General features: G+C 45.8%; 1 protein-coding gene across 2 annotated transcripts in view; it reads right to left on the bottom strand.

The window, feature by feature from the left end:
• Positions 1 to 11,047: 11,047 nt before the first annotated feature.
• The window catches only part of PPP2R2B (protein phosphatase 2 regulatory subunit Bbeta), a 293,891-nt gene continuing 287,835 nt past the window's right edge, over positions 11,048 to 17,103 (bottom strand). For both annotated transcript variants that reach the window (XM_027081697.1, XM_027081696.1), the window contains exons 9-10: positions 14,390 to 14,481; positions 11,048 to 11,773 (exon numbers count right to left, since the gene is read on the bottom strand). In XM_027081697.1, the coding sequence (XP_026937498.1) occupies positions 11,494 to 11,773; positions 14,390 to 14,481 (372 nt within the window). In that variant the 3' untranslated portion in view covers positions 11,048 to 11,493. The remainder of the gene's footprint in view (positions 11,774 to 14,389; positions 14,482 to 17,103) is intronic.

The following is a 17,103-nucleotide window of genomic DNA, read 5'->3' as shown; positions in this document are numbered from 1 at the left end:
AGCATTTACAAATAGTGTTGCTGTGAATTTGCCTCTTGGTGTACATGTGTATAAATTTTCTGGGTATATCCTTAGAAGTGGAATGTGTTGCTGGGTCATAGGGACTGAATATCTTCAATGTTATTAGAGAGTGCCACATTGTTTTACTTTCTTTTTTTAAAAAATTAATTAATTAATTTTTTATCTTTGGCTGCATTGGGTCTTCGCTGCTGGGTGCGGGCTTTCTCTAGTTGCAGTGAGCGGGGGCTTCTCTTCATTGCAGTGTGCTGGCTTCTCATTGCGGTGGCTTCTCTTGTTGCAGAGTATGGGCTCTAGGCGTGCAGGCCTCAGTAGTTGCAGCGTGCGGGCTTCAGTAGTTGTGGCTCGTGGGCTCTAGAGCGCAGGCTCAGTAGTTGTGGCGCATGGGCTTAGTTGCTCCGCGGCATGTGAGATCTTTCCAGCCCAGGGCTCGAACCTGTGTCCCCTGCCTTGGCAGGTGGATTCTTAACCACTGTGCCACCAGGGAAGTCCCCACATTGATTTTCAAAGTGATGGATTTATAACCTCACCAGCAGTGTATGAGTGTTCCAGTTGTGCCAAAGCTTTGCCAACACTTGTTAGTGTCAGCCCTTCTATTTGCATTCATTCTGTGGCTGTACAGTACTATTTACATTTCTCTGATTCCTAAGTAGAGCACGTTTCTTATGTTCATTGATTTTCTGGATATCTTATGTGAATTGCCTTCAAGTCCATTACCCACTTTTTTACTGGATTTCTGTTTGTTTGTTTGTTTGTTTTTTAATATAGATTTATAGGAGCTGCATTTTTCAATGAGGGAACTCTACTCCCTTATCTCCATGATATCCTTTGCCCCCGGTTCTTTTTGTGACTCCGATGCTTCCTTCTCTATTGCTTTGGGTGGCCACGCCCTCTGTCTATTCCTTAACATACTGCTCCACATGGCCTACTCCTCAGCTAACACAGTCTCACTGTACTTTCTCCCTGTGTCATCCTCTCTAGAAAGGCCAGGACACACTAGTGACTAACTCTCCATCTTATCAATGACATCTTGGTCATAGATCTTTTTATCTTGATACCTGCTGGGATTCTCCCTTCACCTGGCTGCCCCACTAGCTCCTCACTCACTCTGTCCCAAATTAGACTCATCTTTCTCTTCTCCTCCCGCTAAACCCTACTCTCCCATTCCTTTAGTCTCCAACTCTGTTCATGCCATTGCTTATCGTCTTAGCTATCCACCTGGGCATCTTTATGAACTTCTCTCTTTGCTCTCATCAAGTCATTCTCTAAGTTATATTGATCTTACCTCCTCCGTTTTTTCCTCCATCCCCAGTTCAGGCTCTCATCATCACTTTTCTGGACCACTTCAACCGTTTCCTGTTTTCAATCTTGTCTACTTCAAATATGTCATTTACACAGTTACCAGAGGGATCTTTGGAAATGTGATTCCAACTATGTCAATTCTCTCCTTAAAAATCTTCCAGTGGGCTTCCCTGGTGGCACAGTGGTTGAGGGTCCGCCTGCCGATGCAGGGGACGCGGGTTCGTGTCCCAGTCTGGGAGGATTCCACATGCCGCGGAGCGGCTGGGCCCGTGAGCCATGGCCGCTGGGCCTGCGCATCCAGAGCCTGTGCTCCGTGATGGGAGAGGCCGCAACAGTGAGAGGCCCACGTACCGCAAAAAAATAAAAATAAAAATAAAATCTTCCAGTGATACTCCATTGGCTGCTGAGGGACGTCTAAGCTCTCTAAATGGCCCTCTGCAATCTGGGCCCTGTTCACTCATAAGCACTCCAGCCAGTCCTAGCCAAGAGTCTTTCCTTTCAGCAAAATCAACCTGCTGGTAGTACTCAGAGACAGATGGGGCTTCTCAACCATGTGCCTTTGCTCATGTTCATGGTCACCTGGCTGCCCTGTCCTCCTTTAGGATTGAACTTCATTTCATCTCCTCCAGAAGATCAGATTCTTTAACTCTGTACACCCCTAATAACTTACACACATCTCTGCCATTACCTTAGCCATGTTATATTAAAGTCACCTGTTGGAATTTCATTTCCTATTGGACTATATTCCTTGAGGACAGGAACTGTGCCGTGATTATCTACGTAGCTTACTCTGCAGCACATGATCAGGTATGAATTATTGTTTGGTGAAGAGATCTGTAGGAAGGCAAATAAGTGATAACATTTAATCTTGTAGGTAGGTAATATGTAATGTGATGAATAAAGGCAGTGGGTCCACCTCTGTGAACCTGTGCCAATGTGGACACCAGTGAGCCTGGGTGTGAGGCAGTCCTCTGAGCACACCACTGAGGAAATTGTCTTTGGTACCACAAGCACAAATGCTGAATGCTCCGGAGTAGGAATTAAAATATCTTATGAAGACTTTCGATCTAGGTTTGAGTCCACCCATTGCTTTTAGACACATGGAAACATGAAAAACAACCATGAAGTAAGGCTGATCTCAGAGATTCAAAAGACCTGGTTTCAGTGTTGGTCTTGGAGTTACTCTGTGTAACCTTGGGCGGTTTGCACAACTTCTCTGGTTGTGAAAGTGCTTCAGTAAATTGAAATGTCTCCACAAACGATAATGTTCAATTATTTCTCATCACCAGGACAGTTATTCCACCCAAAGTGAACAATATCACGAGCAGGTGAAAAAGGAAGTTCTTACAATGTAAAATTTATTAGCCACTAAGCCAGTGGGGTTTTCATTTGTAAATGGATCTCCAGTCCTGGTATAAAATACCATAAAACAAATTTATAGCCTTTGTCTCCAGGTTGTGTCATTAATCAGCTGGGAAACATCCTCCATTCCTAAAGGAAGGATCACAAATTCGTAGATGATGCTGTGAGAGGGGGGTCTGTTAGTGGGGCGTTGCGGCTGTGTGTGTGTGATGTTATGTTAAGAAGAATCCATCGTGTGTTTAGTGCTGGAGGAGAGAGAAGAGCTGTAATCACCGCTCTTGCAGGAGCCTCCCCAATGTCCCTCTTGGGACATCATCTGACACCAGTGGAGTTACTTAACTGTTCCTGTGCTGGTCAAAGTGAAGAGCTGCTTTGAACCACATTCCATTCCTGAAGTGGTATTCTTTCTGTAATTTGGAAAGTCAGCTTTTGAACTGAGAGTTCTTGTTCCATGATAGACACTTTATAAGCTTCTATGATGTTTGTCACATCTTCATTGAATATACCCATCTTTGAGTTTCAGGTGATTCTGTCGAGAACCATTTCAAATATAACTAATTAACCTTTACAAAAAGAGTATGAAAACTAAGAGCGGTATCCTTCATCTTGTCAGAGAGGAAATGAGGGGCTGAAAGTTGGAGCCTGCCATTAAATAAATACAACTCAGAATTAAGAAAACAACCCTGGTGTCCTAGCCCCGGGCTTCTTCCTGTTAGAGTCCCATCAGAGGCTAAGGAATCGGGCTGCAGAGGACTGCACAGCAGTGTTGTGTCGTGGCTAGGATGTAACATGACCCGTTCCACCTTCCCCCGCTGAGAAATAGGTGCTGTTTAACTTGCAATTGTTTGCTGTTCTCTTTGATCAATTCAGGCTGACTGTTCATAAGGCACCTGCACTTGGAGTTGGAAATCATTGGCCTAGATGAAATATGACTTTCAATTATGCCACAGTCAGAGAAGCTGAAATAAGAAAGCCCAACGCTGTGGGTGGGGGGAGTCAAGTTGTTTTTTTATTAGAGTGACCTGGGCATGTAGGATGAAATCCAGCATTCACACCTCACACATCCCCGCCAACCCGACCATCCTCCCCCTCCTCATTTATTGTTGTGCTTCTCAGTTGCCCACAAAACCTCCACTTCTATATTGTGGACACCCAGGCAAATGAAAATGCCAATATTCTCCCATCCCTGTCTTGCCGCATGAGGCATGGGCTCGGCTCTGAGCAATTTCTTTGGGGAACTGGCTTGCCTTCCCCTAAGAACACCCAGGGGAAGCTTTGCCTCACCTCTTGCTTCCAAGCAGGAGGGTTGAAAATAATAGCTGTCACTTCCCTTAGCCTTGTTATGGGGAATATTTAGTGTTCGAGCCGGGATGTGGGGGTAATATCTCGGATGTGATAATGTCGCTTCCTGCATCGGTGAGCATGGTATTGATTGTAAGCTGTCAACCTTTTTGCATACTGTGCGAGGTCCCAGAAGACTAACTACTGCTGGGAGGTAATGCATCAGGCAGGCACACGTGTGCTCTATTAACTAACGCTGCTCTCTGAGCTCGGTCGCTTGTTCTAAACACATCTTGGCTCACTGGCTCTCCATTTTTTCTATTTCATTCCTTGACTCCTCTGAGCAGTCCTGTGATGCCCTGCACCAAGCTCCCCTTAACTCAAACTCCCAGTGGGACACTGCTCAGCTTGTAAGCTTCCTGAGGGCAGAGTCTATACCTGTCTTCCTCACTCATTTATTTGTTCATTCATTCATTCATTCATCCAACATTTATTGAGCACCTACTATGAGCCAGACTCTTCTCTATGCTTTGGGGATACCAGAGGGCGAAATCAAGAATACCTTGGTCCTCATGGACGTTAGGGTGGTCAGGAAAGACTTCTCCAAGGAGTTGACACTTGAGCTGAGTTTCTCAATATATCCCCTGTGCCAGGACCATTCATATTTGTTACATTATGGAAACCTAAAATTCCTCAGTTGAGCGGCTCATAGCCTAGCTATTGGAGAACCCCTGATGTGTGAACTTCACTAAGACCATGAAATTTTATGTCTCATATCATGCATTACTGTCCCCTGACCTTATGTCCCTTTACTTTTCTCGGTTTGCATCCCTGCTTTTTTTACTAGTCAGTCATACCAGACTATTATAAGTTCCTTAATTACACCATGTGCTCCTTGCCTTTACATATACCATATTGATGCCTGGAGCACTATTTTCCTCTCTCATCCCCTGGATAACTAATTTCCTGCTTATCTCTCAGGTTTTACAGTAGTCATCAGCTGTCTGGGGAACTCGTGGTCCGGGTGAGGTACTGTTACTTTGTCTTCTCCTGGCACAGGAGATACCCATGAGGGCATGCATAAGACCGGTTTTCAGCACTAGGAGAACAAGAGCAAGAAACGTGCATCGACTCCTTATTGCTGGCTAGGAATCTTCACGGCAATTTTATGAGACAGGTGCCATTTTTATCCTTATTTCATCAGTAAGGAAACTTGAGACACAGAGGGTAATTTGTTAAGGGTCATTTAGCTTATAAGTGGTGGAGCTTCGATTTCAACCCAGGCAAGCATCCTGGGTTCTTACCCTCGATATTCTACTGCTATCATCGCCTGGGAGTTTGCCTGCATCTCCCATGACACTATAAGCCCTGTGAAGACAGGGACTGTCACTACTGCTTCCCCAGACCACCCTGGCACAGGGCTTGGCAGGTAGTACATGATGAATCTTTAAATGTTTATTGAGGAATGAATGAATGAATGCATGAATATCACCCAGCTGAGTGACTGTTTTATAGAGTGCCCAGATACTGCTTTTTCTTCTGCCAGCGAGGCAGCCTCCTTCCCTCACTGCTACTCCAGCCTTCGTGGGGTTCTCTTTGACCTCCACAAGAATTTACTGTTTTGGCTGGGAGGATGTGTATCACTAGCCAACCACAGCAAGAATCCCAGTGCATGTGGCTGGTCCCACATCGCTGTGTTCTCAGGGTTTCCACACAAGGATGAGTTCAGGAGAAACGCTCTCTCTGCTCAAACCAAATGCAGCTACCAAATGATTGGGGTTGCAACTGGAAGTTGAGACAGGTGAGTAGGAGGGGCTCTGGTGGGAAACTGTCCATCCAAGAGACCAAGCTTGACTCTTCAGGAAATTGGGGGTAGGGAGTGGATTGAGAATCTGGAAACAGTCACTAAACCCCTGTTTCTGGCCCTACAGTGATCATTGTTTTGACAGCGTCCGAGGTAGGAATCAGCAGAGACAGCCGATCACCTTGGTTCTGCCTCCAGCAGTTAAACCAATGGGGTGTGGAAGATCTAAATTGGGGGATGGTTAAACAGTAAGAGCAAGGTCAGGGTCAGTGGCTGGAGACCTCTGTGAGCCACTTGACTTCACTCTCTGCTTTGGTGACAGACCAAATTTGTTTTCCTGGTCAGCTGTCAGGCAATGTTTGGTCACAGAGAGATGGTTTGTGAATATCCTCACTAGTGGAGAAAAATAAGACAAGGTAGCTATGCATTACCTGGAAAGAAGTACAGGATCTGCATCAGGACAGATCTAGATAAAATGTCTGGCTGTGTCACAGTGACTGTGTCACTTAACCCTTATGACTCTGTTTATCAACTATAAAATTGGAATAATGTATTTACCTGTCAGGTGATTGTAATGATTTTAAAAAGTGCCTAGCACAACACTTGCTGCATAATAAGTGCTCATAATTATTGGTTTCCTTTTATTCTTTCTATCTATTTTACATTTAAATACAGTACTTGTATGGGGAGGTTTTAACACATATTTATTATTGGATGAATGAAAGAAAGAAGGGGTAGGCCCGTTCTGGCAAATTGAAAATGTGTTTTTAATAGAATTCGAGAAACACTGACTTCACGCTTCCATGCCAAACCCATGCTTGCTTCGGTAACTCACGTGTGTTGTTCTCTCTCTTGGAAACGCGTATCATTCCTTGTGGAGGAAACTGCTTTAGCACTCAGCTCAGATGTCACTTATTCACTTATGTCACACTTATTATATGAGAAACTTTTTCTTACCAGTCCTCATTAATTAACCATTTCCTTCTCTGTACCATTTCTGCACTTTGTACGTTGTATGGTAAGTATGTCCACCACACACATGGCTGTCATCTCCTGGAGGGCGGGGGCCAGCGGCTTACACATCTCAGGAACCCCAGCCCCGCACCTAGGGCCTGGCTGCTTGGCTGCCTGACACATACCAGGCACTCAAATGTTTAACGTTGATGAACTTACTGGCCATTACTGGAACTCGTTTTCTAATCGGTAACTTCCATCTATATATAATGTGAGATGGGGAGAGAGGATAAGAACTTTGACCAAAATGTCTGGCTCTGGCCCTTGTGAACTGTATAAAGTTAGTCAAGTTGTATCGTCTCTCTGCGTCCTTATCTGTAAAAGGGAACAATAATAATATCTGCCTCTAGAGTTTTGGAGGTAAATGAGTTAATACGTGGGGAATTTGTTGACCCAAGCCTGGCCCATAGAAAGCACTCAAAAAATGTTAGCTACTATCATGTATTAGAAGCAGTATTTTAAGAACTCTGGCTTTAGAGTCTGAAACCTTGAGTTGGAGACCTGGTTCTACCACTTACTGGCTATGTGCTCTTGGCTATGTTGAAAACTTGAGTCTCTTTTCCCATCTGCAAAATGGGAATAACACTGGCATGTATCTCATGGGGTTAAGGGAAGGAGATATGAGAAATCACCCATATGTCCTCCGTGAATATTGTTGCTGTTGTTATCTGGTGATGCTTTAAGCTTATCGAAGCGGTTATAAGTAAATGAGTTTCTTGTGTCCCTCACAGTCATTTCATGAGTGAGGGCGGATGGCTTTCTGACCCCTTTTCAGGCGATGTGACTGATGTAGGCACTGAGCGGCTTGCCTAAGCTCCTCACTCAGCGGCAAAGCCAGGAACAGGACCCACATTTCCTGTCCCCTAGTTCCATGTTCTTCCCATTGACCAGGCAAGTCATTCCCATGGTAAGTGGCTCCTGAGACTTGACCTAGAAGTACAGGGGGAAGAGGCAAGTTAAGGTATGACAGAGGCCCAGAGTGTGAACGTTTCCCAGGGGTGAACGGGGGTTGGCTGTGTCTTGGGGGGTAGTGTTTAAAACACACCAGCCTCATCTGCACATGGCCATGATGGAAGAGGACAAATTAGGAATGGTTCCTTCGTTCAGACTGTGGATAAGAGTGTCCCACAAAACTTTGTTACTAGGCCTACTAGGGCCTTCTTGAGCCCTGGAGGCAGCCAGCAGAGGAGCTGAAAAAAGAATGGGGCCCAGGGTGGGGGGGTAGGAGGGAAGCTTTGGGTAGTTACTCTGCAGGTTTGAAGGAAGAGAAATGGTCTCCCACGTTGTCAGCGATGAAGCATTCGAGGGTCTAACTTTTATTATAATGGACCCTGGAGGTTCAAAAGAAATACCTTGGAGACAGCTGACTTACTTCATCGGGTCACTGAGCTAAAAGAATCGTAGCTTCATCTTTGTTCCACCTGACAATTGTTCCGCCTTCCACATGCTGGTTGCCTAATGCATGTTGATACGGTTGAGTTAATTACAAGGTCACTGAGAGGTTGAGAGATGCTCCCCCACCCTCAAGAGTAAAGGCAGGAGCCAGAGATTAAAGAGTTAAGAAGCATGTTGGTTCCTGTTGCCCCTTCACCTCTGGACATCCCACTGCCGCATGCTGCCTTGTATTTCCTTCTCTGTTTCTTCCAGCTCACCTTCGTCCTCTGGAGGTGAAAGCATGGATGTCTGCCAATGTTGAGCTTTTGAACTGCTTGTTAAAATGTCAGGAATGGACTGTTGCATTAGGATGATTTTAATCAAAGCCCGGGAAGCTGCAGCTCCCATTTCCCAGAAGTCAACAGACATCCTCCAGTATAACCTGAGGGCTGGTACCAAGCAGCAGGCCTTGTGGGGTAAATTTAAGGTAGGGCAGGATTCTGAGAGCACAACAAACTGTCGAAAAGGTGGCAAGTCAGCTTTCACATAGCTTTGAGTGTCAGCTGGAAAAGGGACTGACTTCTAGGCGCCACCAACCAAGAAAATCACCAGCCCTGGGGTGGAAGGAGATGGCAAGTGTAAATACCTAGTTCTGTACCTGGCGCAGAGCAGGTCATTGGCTGAAGCATGGTGGTGGGGACTGTTGCCAAGGCCTGACCTCTAGGGCCTTCTCCTCCTGCTTGCATTTAGGAGTCTTCGATGTTTGCTCTGGTGCATCCTTTGTTCAGGGGGAAGGGGAGGATGGCGGCCCTCTGCTCTTAGCTCTGACGTCTTTTGCAAGTTCCTCCCACGCTGTAGATCTCAGACCGTACACCTATGTGGTGAGAGTATTGGATTAGTGTAGGGGCTTTGAGATGGAGGCCACAGGTAGGCTATAGGGGGGCCTGTGAACCCCTTAAAAGCATGACCAAAATTGTTCATGTATGTGCTCTGGGGAACACTCTTGACTCCAGTCTGTGAAGAACCATTGTCCATGGCAAGTCTCTGATGGCTCCAAAGGCTTAAATGTTCTGTGGCATCAGAGCTCAGTGTCCCGAAGTTTGGTAAGCATGCGCCCTGGGGTTCACAAAATGCCTGTAGGTGGTGAATGGGTACATGTTTGTTACATGAATGGTTATGTGATCATTTTAATATTAGAACAAAACATTAAAACTGACATTTCATGAATATTCTTTGTGTGGAGGAGGCTAAGTCTTGCTTTTAGAAAAGGTGACTTAAATAAATGTGAAATGAGTAACAGTACAGAGGTGGGTCAATGCTTAAGTCTGAGGAACAATGATCTGTCCTGTCAACTGGTACAGACAGAAGGGCTGAGTGTTGGGGAAGCAGAGAAAAGGCTGTGAGGAAGTTGATGGTCAACTCAGGACAGGAACTGGCTGGTCCTTCTATCTATCTTGATACCACAGTTATGTGTGAGTTGGACAAGTTTCTGATGCTCTCTTGGTCTCCTCTGAGAACATTGTCCCCCTCAGGCCAGGCATCCTGCCCCAAGAGTTTCCACTGGGGCTTTCATCGCAGGAAAGATAAATACGGAGAAGAAAGGCACGCTTTCATCCACATGCTTCCTCAATTTTGAGATGTACTTGTTCATATTTTAATGCTTCTGAAATTGAGCCGCATCTTACGAAATTGTTCATTTAAGTAGTTATTTCCTTGCCAAAAAGCTGTTATTAAATGGATAGTAGCTTAGAATTGAAAGACGGTCTTTCACCATTTTTCCCTCTTCCAAAACAAATTACACTTGAACGTTGGGACTTCTAATAAATATACAAAGCGAATGAAAATTTCTCTTTAAAAGGAAAATTCTCATGTCAAGCCATTTCACTAAATGCAAGTCTGGGGAAATGAGTCACGGTGACAGGAATGGAGACACTGAGCCCAGGCCCGGCTTTGAGTACCTCCCACCTCCTCCCTGAGCCTCCGTTTCAAATTTCTCTGTCTTTTGAATTCATTTAGTCTCCTTCCCAGAGGTGCGTCACAGGAGACCTTCTGGAAGTTATATGTCTGAATCCTCAACGGGTGGGAAGGAGGAACCAGCCTCCCCAGTTTCAAGCAGACTCTACTCTGATGTCAAAGCTTCTTGATCGACTCTCCCATATTCCATTTTTGTAGGAGGAGAACCCTCTGGTCTGTTTTTCTAGATGGTGAGCTTAGGGTGGATTAGAAGCACTTGACTAGCCTTTGCAGAGCAGCATTTTGTATTGGCCATTTTTGTTCTAGCTACAGTGGAGATTGATGGATTGTTACTTTTGGTTACAAAACCCAGGAAGAGGGGAGGGGGCTGCTTTGGAGACACTTCCTCGGGGAGCCAGGGGTGCTGCCGTGGCCTCCAACTTACTGTTGCATTGAGAATGCCAGATAATGAACAACCAGGACTCGGCCTTTAGAAGGAAGTCAATGGAATAAATAAGCTGGAAAAGGTTGAAGGGAAAAAGCCAAGGGACATGTAAGTAGAGGACTATATGGAGCCATTTAAAACAAAAAAAAGCAAGAGTAACGAAGCAGCAGATGGAATCTGGCCCCACACGGCCTTGCCAAGTTAACTCAGAAGCGAAGTGTTCTCTTTATGTCCCCTGAAGCATTCACGGTGTTTCCTAGCCAAATTCTCGGGCTGTTTCTATGGCGCTTACAAGAAAAGAATATAGCAGTGTTGGTGCGGCCCTTTTCCCTTCCCATTCTGCATCCTCTTTGCAGCCTTGTGAAATAAATCTCTGGTTCAAATGAAATTGTGAAAAAGAAAATGGAAAATGGAAAAAAAAAAAAAGTGCCGTAGGGGCAGGAGATGCTGACTGGTTCCGATTTTTCACAAAACAAGGAGAATTTCTCTAAGAGTAGAGTAAACGGTGTTTATTTTTCGTTGAATTTTTTTTCAATCATCAAATGGAGTTGCTTAATTAAAAAAAAAAGTATCTCTTTCTTTTCTCTTTAAATACTACAGACAACCTCATTTTATCTCAGCAGACACCTAGAAACAAAACACTGGACCCACCAGAGAAAACGGGGCAATAAAAGCATCAGAAATTCAAGTCAGCTATGGAAGAATTACTGTTAGCTGGCAGCTCTCAATTCTAAACAGAAGTGTCCCAGAACCTGTTGGGTTTGACAAAATTTCTTAGAACTGGGGATTTGGGAAGGTTGGACTCCATGGACTTCTATTCCATTTGTTTCCTGCAGAGGGAAATTAGAGTCGATGCATCAAATGAACACCCAAAGAAACATTTAAAAACGTGTTTGACTAGTACTCAGTATGTGAGATTATTAAGTAATAACTTGTCCTCCTAGTTAACCTTGTCCTGGAATATATATAGGTTATTTGTAGCCGCCACTGCTATAATATTTTCTGAAGGATGCCAAGCTGTATGCAAGATCTTTTTGCTAAAGTCCAGACTGTCGACACTGATCTCGTCTTTTCTCCGCTTGCCCCCCACGCACACTTTGCGCGGTTTTAGGATAGCTCGGGGTTTGCTGTTTTCCCTCGAGGCCTCAAGGGTGACATCGCGCTTGGTGTTTCGGTCAAACATCCTGAAGAAGTTGTTGTAGGAGCCCGTCATGATGACACTGCAAGGCAGAGAGGAAAAAGGGAGTGACTGAGCGCTACGGACAAAGGCTTTCTAGAGCAAACAGCACCACACGAGAAACAAACAAGAGACCCGAAACTGCAACAGGCTTTGTAGTGTGACTGTTGAGTTTCTTTGGAATCACTAAGAGCAACAAACTCTTTGGCTGGGTGAAGGATCGTGATAACCCTCTATTTACCAATAGATTCCTTTTGGTTCTTGGGCTCCATAAATGAGTCCAGTGGTTTTAATGATCCCAGCCCACCTCCCTCACATCAGGATTCTGAGGCTGGAGTGAAGTTATGAGAGTAGGAACACTGAGAACAACCGTCCTTGTATTGTGTACATTTAAAGCACAGTTACAGTAGGAGGGATTCTGTGTTGCCCGACCGCTAAGGCTTTCTTGCATCAGCACTGCAGGAGGGATGCTGGCAGTACAGCACACATACCAGCATGTTTCCTCCCCCTGCTAAGAACTAGATCTAAATTCAGCCTTTTCCAGAAAATTAGATGCCATCATGGTCTCACTCGGGAAGGGAGTAAACAAAAGTTCAATTCTGAAAGGATGTAGGATAAGGAAGTAAGCCTTTGAGGGGACGGACAGATGGTTGCTACCTTTCTACAAGAGTTATCCATTCTCAGGCATATCTACAATTGATTAAGAGAGCAGTGAATGCCAGAGCCTTCCGGAAGCAATGGACTGACTCTTTAATGGTGACAGTTTGGACAAGATGACAGGCTGAGGGAAAGATACCAAGTAACGTCCCACTGTGGCTGCCCCCTGGGGAGGTGGGCATGGCCTTGTTTGTGGGTGAGGCTCTGACTGGATGGTTAGGGTGGGAGAACGCAGAGCGACCTATTATTACCTCATCAGGCAGGGTGCTGAGTGCTTTACCCCAGACTTCATTTACTCTTCCTTCATCCCATGTAAGGGATTTACACAGGAGGAAAAGTGAGTGACTTGTACAGTGTCAGACATCTAATAAGTAGCCAAGTCAGTTCTCCAGCCCACATCTGCCTGACTCTGGGGCACAAGCATTCAGCCACTTGGCCTCACTGCTTCCCATGCACTGACCTTTGCTTCCCTCACCATGACCTGACTTGTTTTTGTTTTTTTTTTTTTTACAGTACGCGGGCCTCTCACTGTTGTGGCCTCTCCCGTTGCAGAACACAGGCTCCGGACGCGCAGGCTCGGCGGCCATGGCTCACGGGCCCAGCCGCTCCGCGGCATGTGGGATCTTCCCGGACCGGGGCACGAACCCGTGTCCCCTGCATCGGCAGGCGGACTCTCAACCACTGCGCCACCAGGGAAGCCCGACCCGACTTGTTTTTAAACAGTAAGAGAAAGTCTTTTCTGGGAAAATAATCTCAACCTTATCTGGACCAAGAATAACGTTTTCTCAGTTATGTAAAGAAATTGTAATGTGGTGGAAAGCATGTTGATTTTAGGATTCAGACTCTTCCTGTTGTCTCTACTGCTTACTAGGTCATGAGCTTGGGCAGATTACTTTATCTGGCTGAGCCTCCGTTTCCTCAGCTGGAAAATGGGGATGGTGAAAACAATCTTGATAGATTGTGGTCGGGGTTAAAAAACATGACGTGTGTGAAAGTACCTAGTAAGTGCAGTTTTTGAATCTTGGTTAAGATAGGAGGGAAACTGGAACAATAACAACCACAAATATTAAAAAAAAAAAAAACCCTATTCTTAATAAACAATGAATAAATGACAGTTGTAAATGAAAATAAAATAATAGGGCTGGGCTAGCTTCTTTTCCCCTCGAGGGCCTTTGTTAATATGTCACAGTTGCTCTGCCCTCTGCCCTCTACCAACTGGGCACGTCCTCTGCCACGTGGTGATTCCTTCCAGGCCTAAGTGGAAGGCTGATTTTGGATCACTGACAAAAAAAAGCCCAACAAGGGTCACAGCCTGCGCTCACTAAGAGCTCGACTCTCCGAGCGCTTTGCCGTGATAGAATTTCCCCGCTTCCGAGCACTACTGTTGGTACCGCCTTCATCGAGGAACAGCCCCTGGTAGCCTGTGCTCGCTTCTCCTGGAAATCAGAGGGTCATCTGTAATATTTGTCAAACCAGAAAGAAACTATGGGGAGGTAATAGGAAGTACTGTTGAAATCAAAGGCCTTAAAACAGTCATAAATCACTTTCAGGACATGTGATAAACGAGGCCAAGTAGAATTCGGTTAATGAACCACCAGGGCCTTTGGCCAGGTCTATCCTGGCAGCTTCGAGGAATCATTTTCCATCTAGAAAGCACAGTCTGCCGTCATCCGAACTATTCATGCTGGAAATGTGCTGGTGGAGCTTCGTCTTAGCCATGTCGACCCAGCTCTGGGAGTGTCTTGTGTGTACGAGGTAGGATTTTCTTGAGGTTAAGTGGTCACCTGAGCCAGTCCTGAAAGAGGAGTCAAGGGTGTCACTCAGCCCTCCCTCCTTTCCAGGCCTGCCTCAAGGGTCATCCAGTGGTCCACACGGTGCGTCTCTGCCAGGCCTCGATTTTGAGCTCCCTTTGGCTGCATCCCGCTTAGGATACACAGCCCAGGGCCTTCGCGAGGAGAGGGACCACCTTTGGAAAGTTCCCAGCCACACAGGCCTTTCTTACCTGTCTGACCCATTCCACACACATTCAAATTTATCAAAAATGCAGTCATTTTCGTAGAGGGAGCACAGCTTGCTGCGGAGGTAGTCGTGAACCTGGTTGGGGCAGGGAGGACACATTAAGAGGGTGTTATTATTTTTAAAAATGATTTCTCTGTGTGAAGCTCCCCTTTGGAGGTGAGCTGTTAATTTTCAGTGTAAATGTGGCTTGAATCGGATGGGCTCAGATCTGAACCCAGGTGTGGCCCTCTTCGGCCTTGGCACATTAAGATGAGTTGGTGAGCTGCTTACACGGCCAGTGTGGATTAAACAAACTTGCTTACATAGATGGTGGCATAGAGCAGGGCCCAGGGACAGCCCCATTTTCTAAGCTGATTTAGAGGATACCGTTCTTTCAGCCTTTTATTCGACAAATATTTATTGAATGCCTGCTATGTGGTTGGGAGAGACCCGTGAACAGAATACCCCTGGGGTGCTTTCCTCCCGGTGTTGGGGAAGAGACTGTATAACCAAGTAAGTATATAAGATAGTTTAGATGGTGATCAAAATATAGAGAAAAAAACATGGCAAAAGGGAGTGGGAGTATTATTTTATACAGGTGAGTAGTCAAGGGTTCACCTGAGATGGTGGCAGAAGGTGCAGAGTGTGGAGGTCTCAGCGTGTGCTCGCCAGTTCCCGTAGGCCCCTTACTCTGAGGGATGTGAACAGGCTTCACAGAAAGGATGCTGAGCCTGCTGTGTCGTGAAAGAGTGTAAGCCTGCAGGGCCAAAGGCAGGGAGGCTAGGTGTAACCTGGGTGATAGATGACGGCTTGGACCCGAGCGGGCGGTGGTGGGAGGTGGTCGGATTCTCGACATGTTTGGAAGGAGAGCTGATGGGAGTTGGGGATGGATCCACTGTGAAGTGTGGAGAGGAAAAACAGGAGTCAAAGAGGGCTCCTGCATCTTTCTCTTGAGCAAGCCATGTTCACTTTTGGGATCTATAATTTGGAGATGTCTATGCCAAGGGAGCTCGTCCAGTAGACTCTGATGTGATGTGCATGGCGCAGCCCTGGAGTATACAGCAGTTTTCTCCTGTGTCTATTTTTCAGTGAAATAAGAAGCAAGGTTATCAGCTGAGAGTGAGGAAGGGGAGGAGGTAGTTGGGAAACAGTGCAGGGTTTCTGGAAGGCACCGAGGGCCGCTTGAAGTTGTTGGATGTGAATTTTAAGTGCATCTGGTCAGCATGGTTGGGTGTTTTTCTCCAGCTGCGTTCAGCAACTCAGGTGAAGATGGCAAATAGGCTGAGAATTAGGGCTTGGAGGGTAGTAATCTGGGTGCAGTTTTGAATTCTTCCTGAGCTCTGTCATAGGGACTGGTAATTATAACAGGCATGCATAATACGCCAGCCTGTTATTATTAGCCAGGCGCTTTATCCATAGAATCTTATTTCATCTCTAACATCATCTTAGGACGTAGGTGTTGTCATTCTCTTCGCTTTAACAGAGGATGAAGTACCGGGTATGACACAATTTGTCCGAGATCACACGGGAAAGGAAATGACAGAATGGGAAGTGAACCCGGGATCTGGGTTCTGGAGCACACACGCACTCTTGCCTTCTCTAGCAATCTACCTCCCACTGGCTCTGCCCCATTGGCCTTAACGTGGGGTCTCAGTCCTAGACAGGAGCTGGGAACTGAGGTGAGGCCAAGAGGGAGCTAAAAGTGGGTGAAGGCAGAGGGACGTTATGAAAAGCACTGTTTGACTTTGTTTAGATGGACAGGGATGGTTCACTCTCCCTTTTCCTGCAGCCTAGGCCCCTCTCCTCCCTTGACCCCAGAGTTCTGTTGGATGCTGAGCTCAGAGGCTCAGCTGTGTGCTTAGCACTGGGCAGAGGAATGAGGTCAGAGTCATTCCTTGTTCCATTAGATGTTCTGGATATTTGAAAAGCTCTCTGAGTTATTTGGACAGTGTAAGGATTTCTAAGTCTGCAAATTAATTTCTTCCACCTTTACTCTCTTGTTCCCAAACAGTTCTGGGCCTTGTCAGGGTATCTGCTTCAGTGCTATCGTGACAAGAGAATCCATCTGCAGCTGGGCTTTTGGCTTTGTTAGGTAATGGGATGTAAGGGCGAGGCTTGTGTCTTGAGCTTGGGAACTCTGCTATAAATTAAGTCATCGTCCTTCCCTTCCTCCACCTTTTGTGCATATTGGAGGTGGCTCAGATCTGATCTGGAAGGCAATTTTGTTTGTAGGGCCATTTCTGCTTGTTGAAGATCTCTAGTTATCATTAAGAATCCTTGAGCAAAGCAGAAGAGAGTCCTGGGACAAAGAGAGCTGATTCCAGGTCTTGACAAACTTTTTCTATAAAGGCCCAGAGAGTAAATAATTATACTTTGTGGGCCATTATAGCAACCACCCAACTCTACCCTTGCTATGCAAAAGCAGCTATAATATATAAACAAATGAGTGGGAGTTGTGTTCCAATAAAACTTTATTTACAAAGATAGGTGGCAGACAGGATTCGCCTCTGAGTCATGGTTTGCCTAACCCTGGTCTTGACTATAATTCCCCCTCTCCCAAATCAGCACAGACTATTTCCTTGGAAGAAAGTGATGGTGGAGGTAAGGGCATAAATTGGGGGTCGAACTTTTCTTCTGATGGTTGGAGGACCCTGACCTCGAGAATCTGTCTCTTTTCTTTTCTAGAAAGCAAGCCTGATTCTTGCCTCTTCTTGATTT

This window comes from Aethalodelphis obliquidens, unplaced genomic scaffold (genome assembly GCF_003676395.1).
Source record: "Aethalodelphis obliquidens isolate GAN/ISIS:26980383/991018 unplaced genomic scaffold, ASM367639v1 scaffold45, whole genome shotgun sequence".
Lineage (NCBI taxonomy): Eukaryota > Metazoa > Chordata > Mammalia > Artiodactyla > Delphinidae > Aethalodelphis > Aethalodelphis obliquidens.
This window is presented reverse-complemented; position numbering and strand designations above follow the sequence as displayed.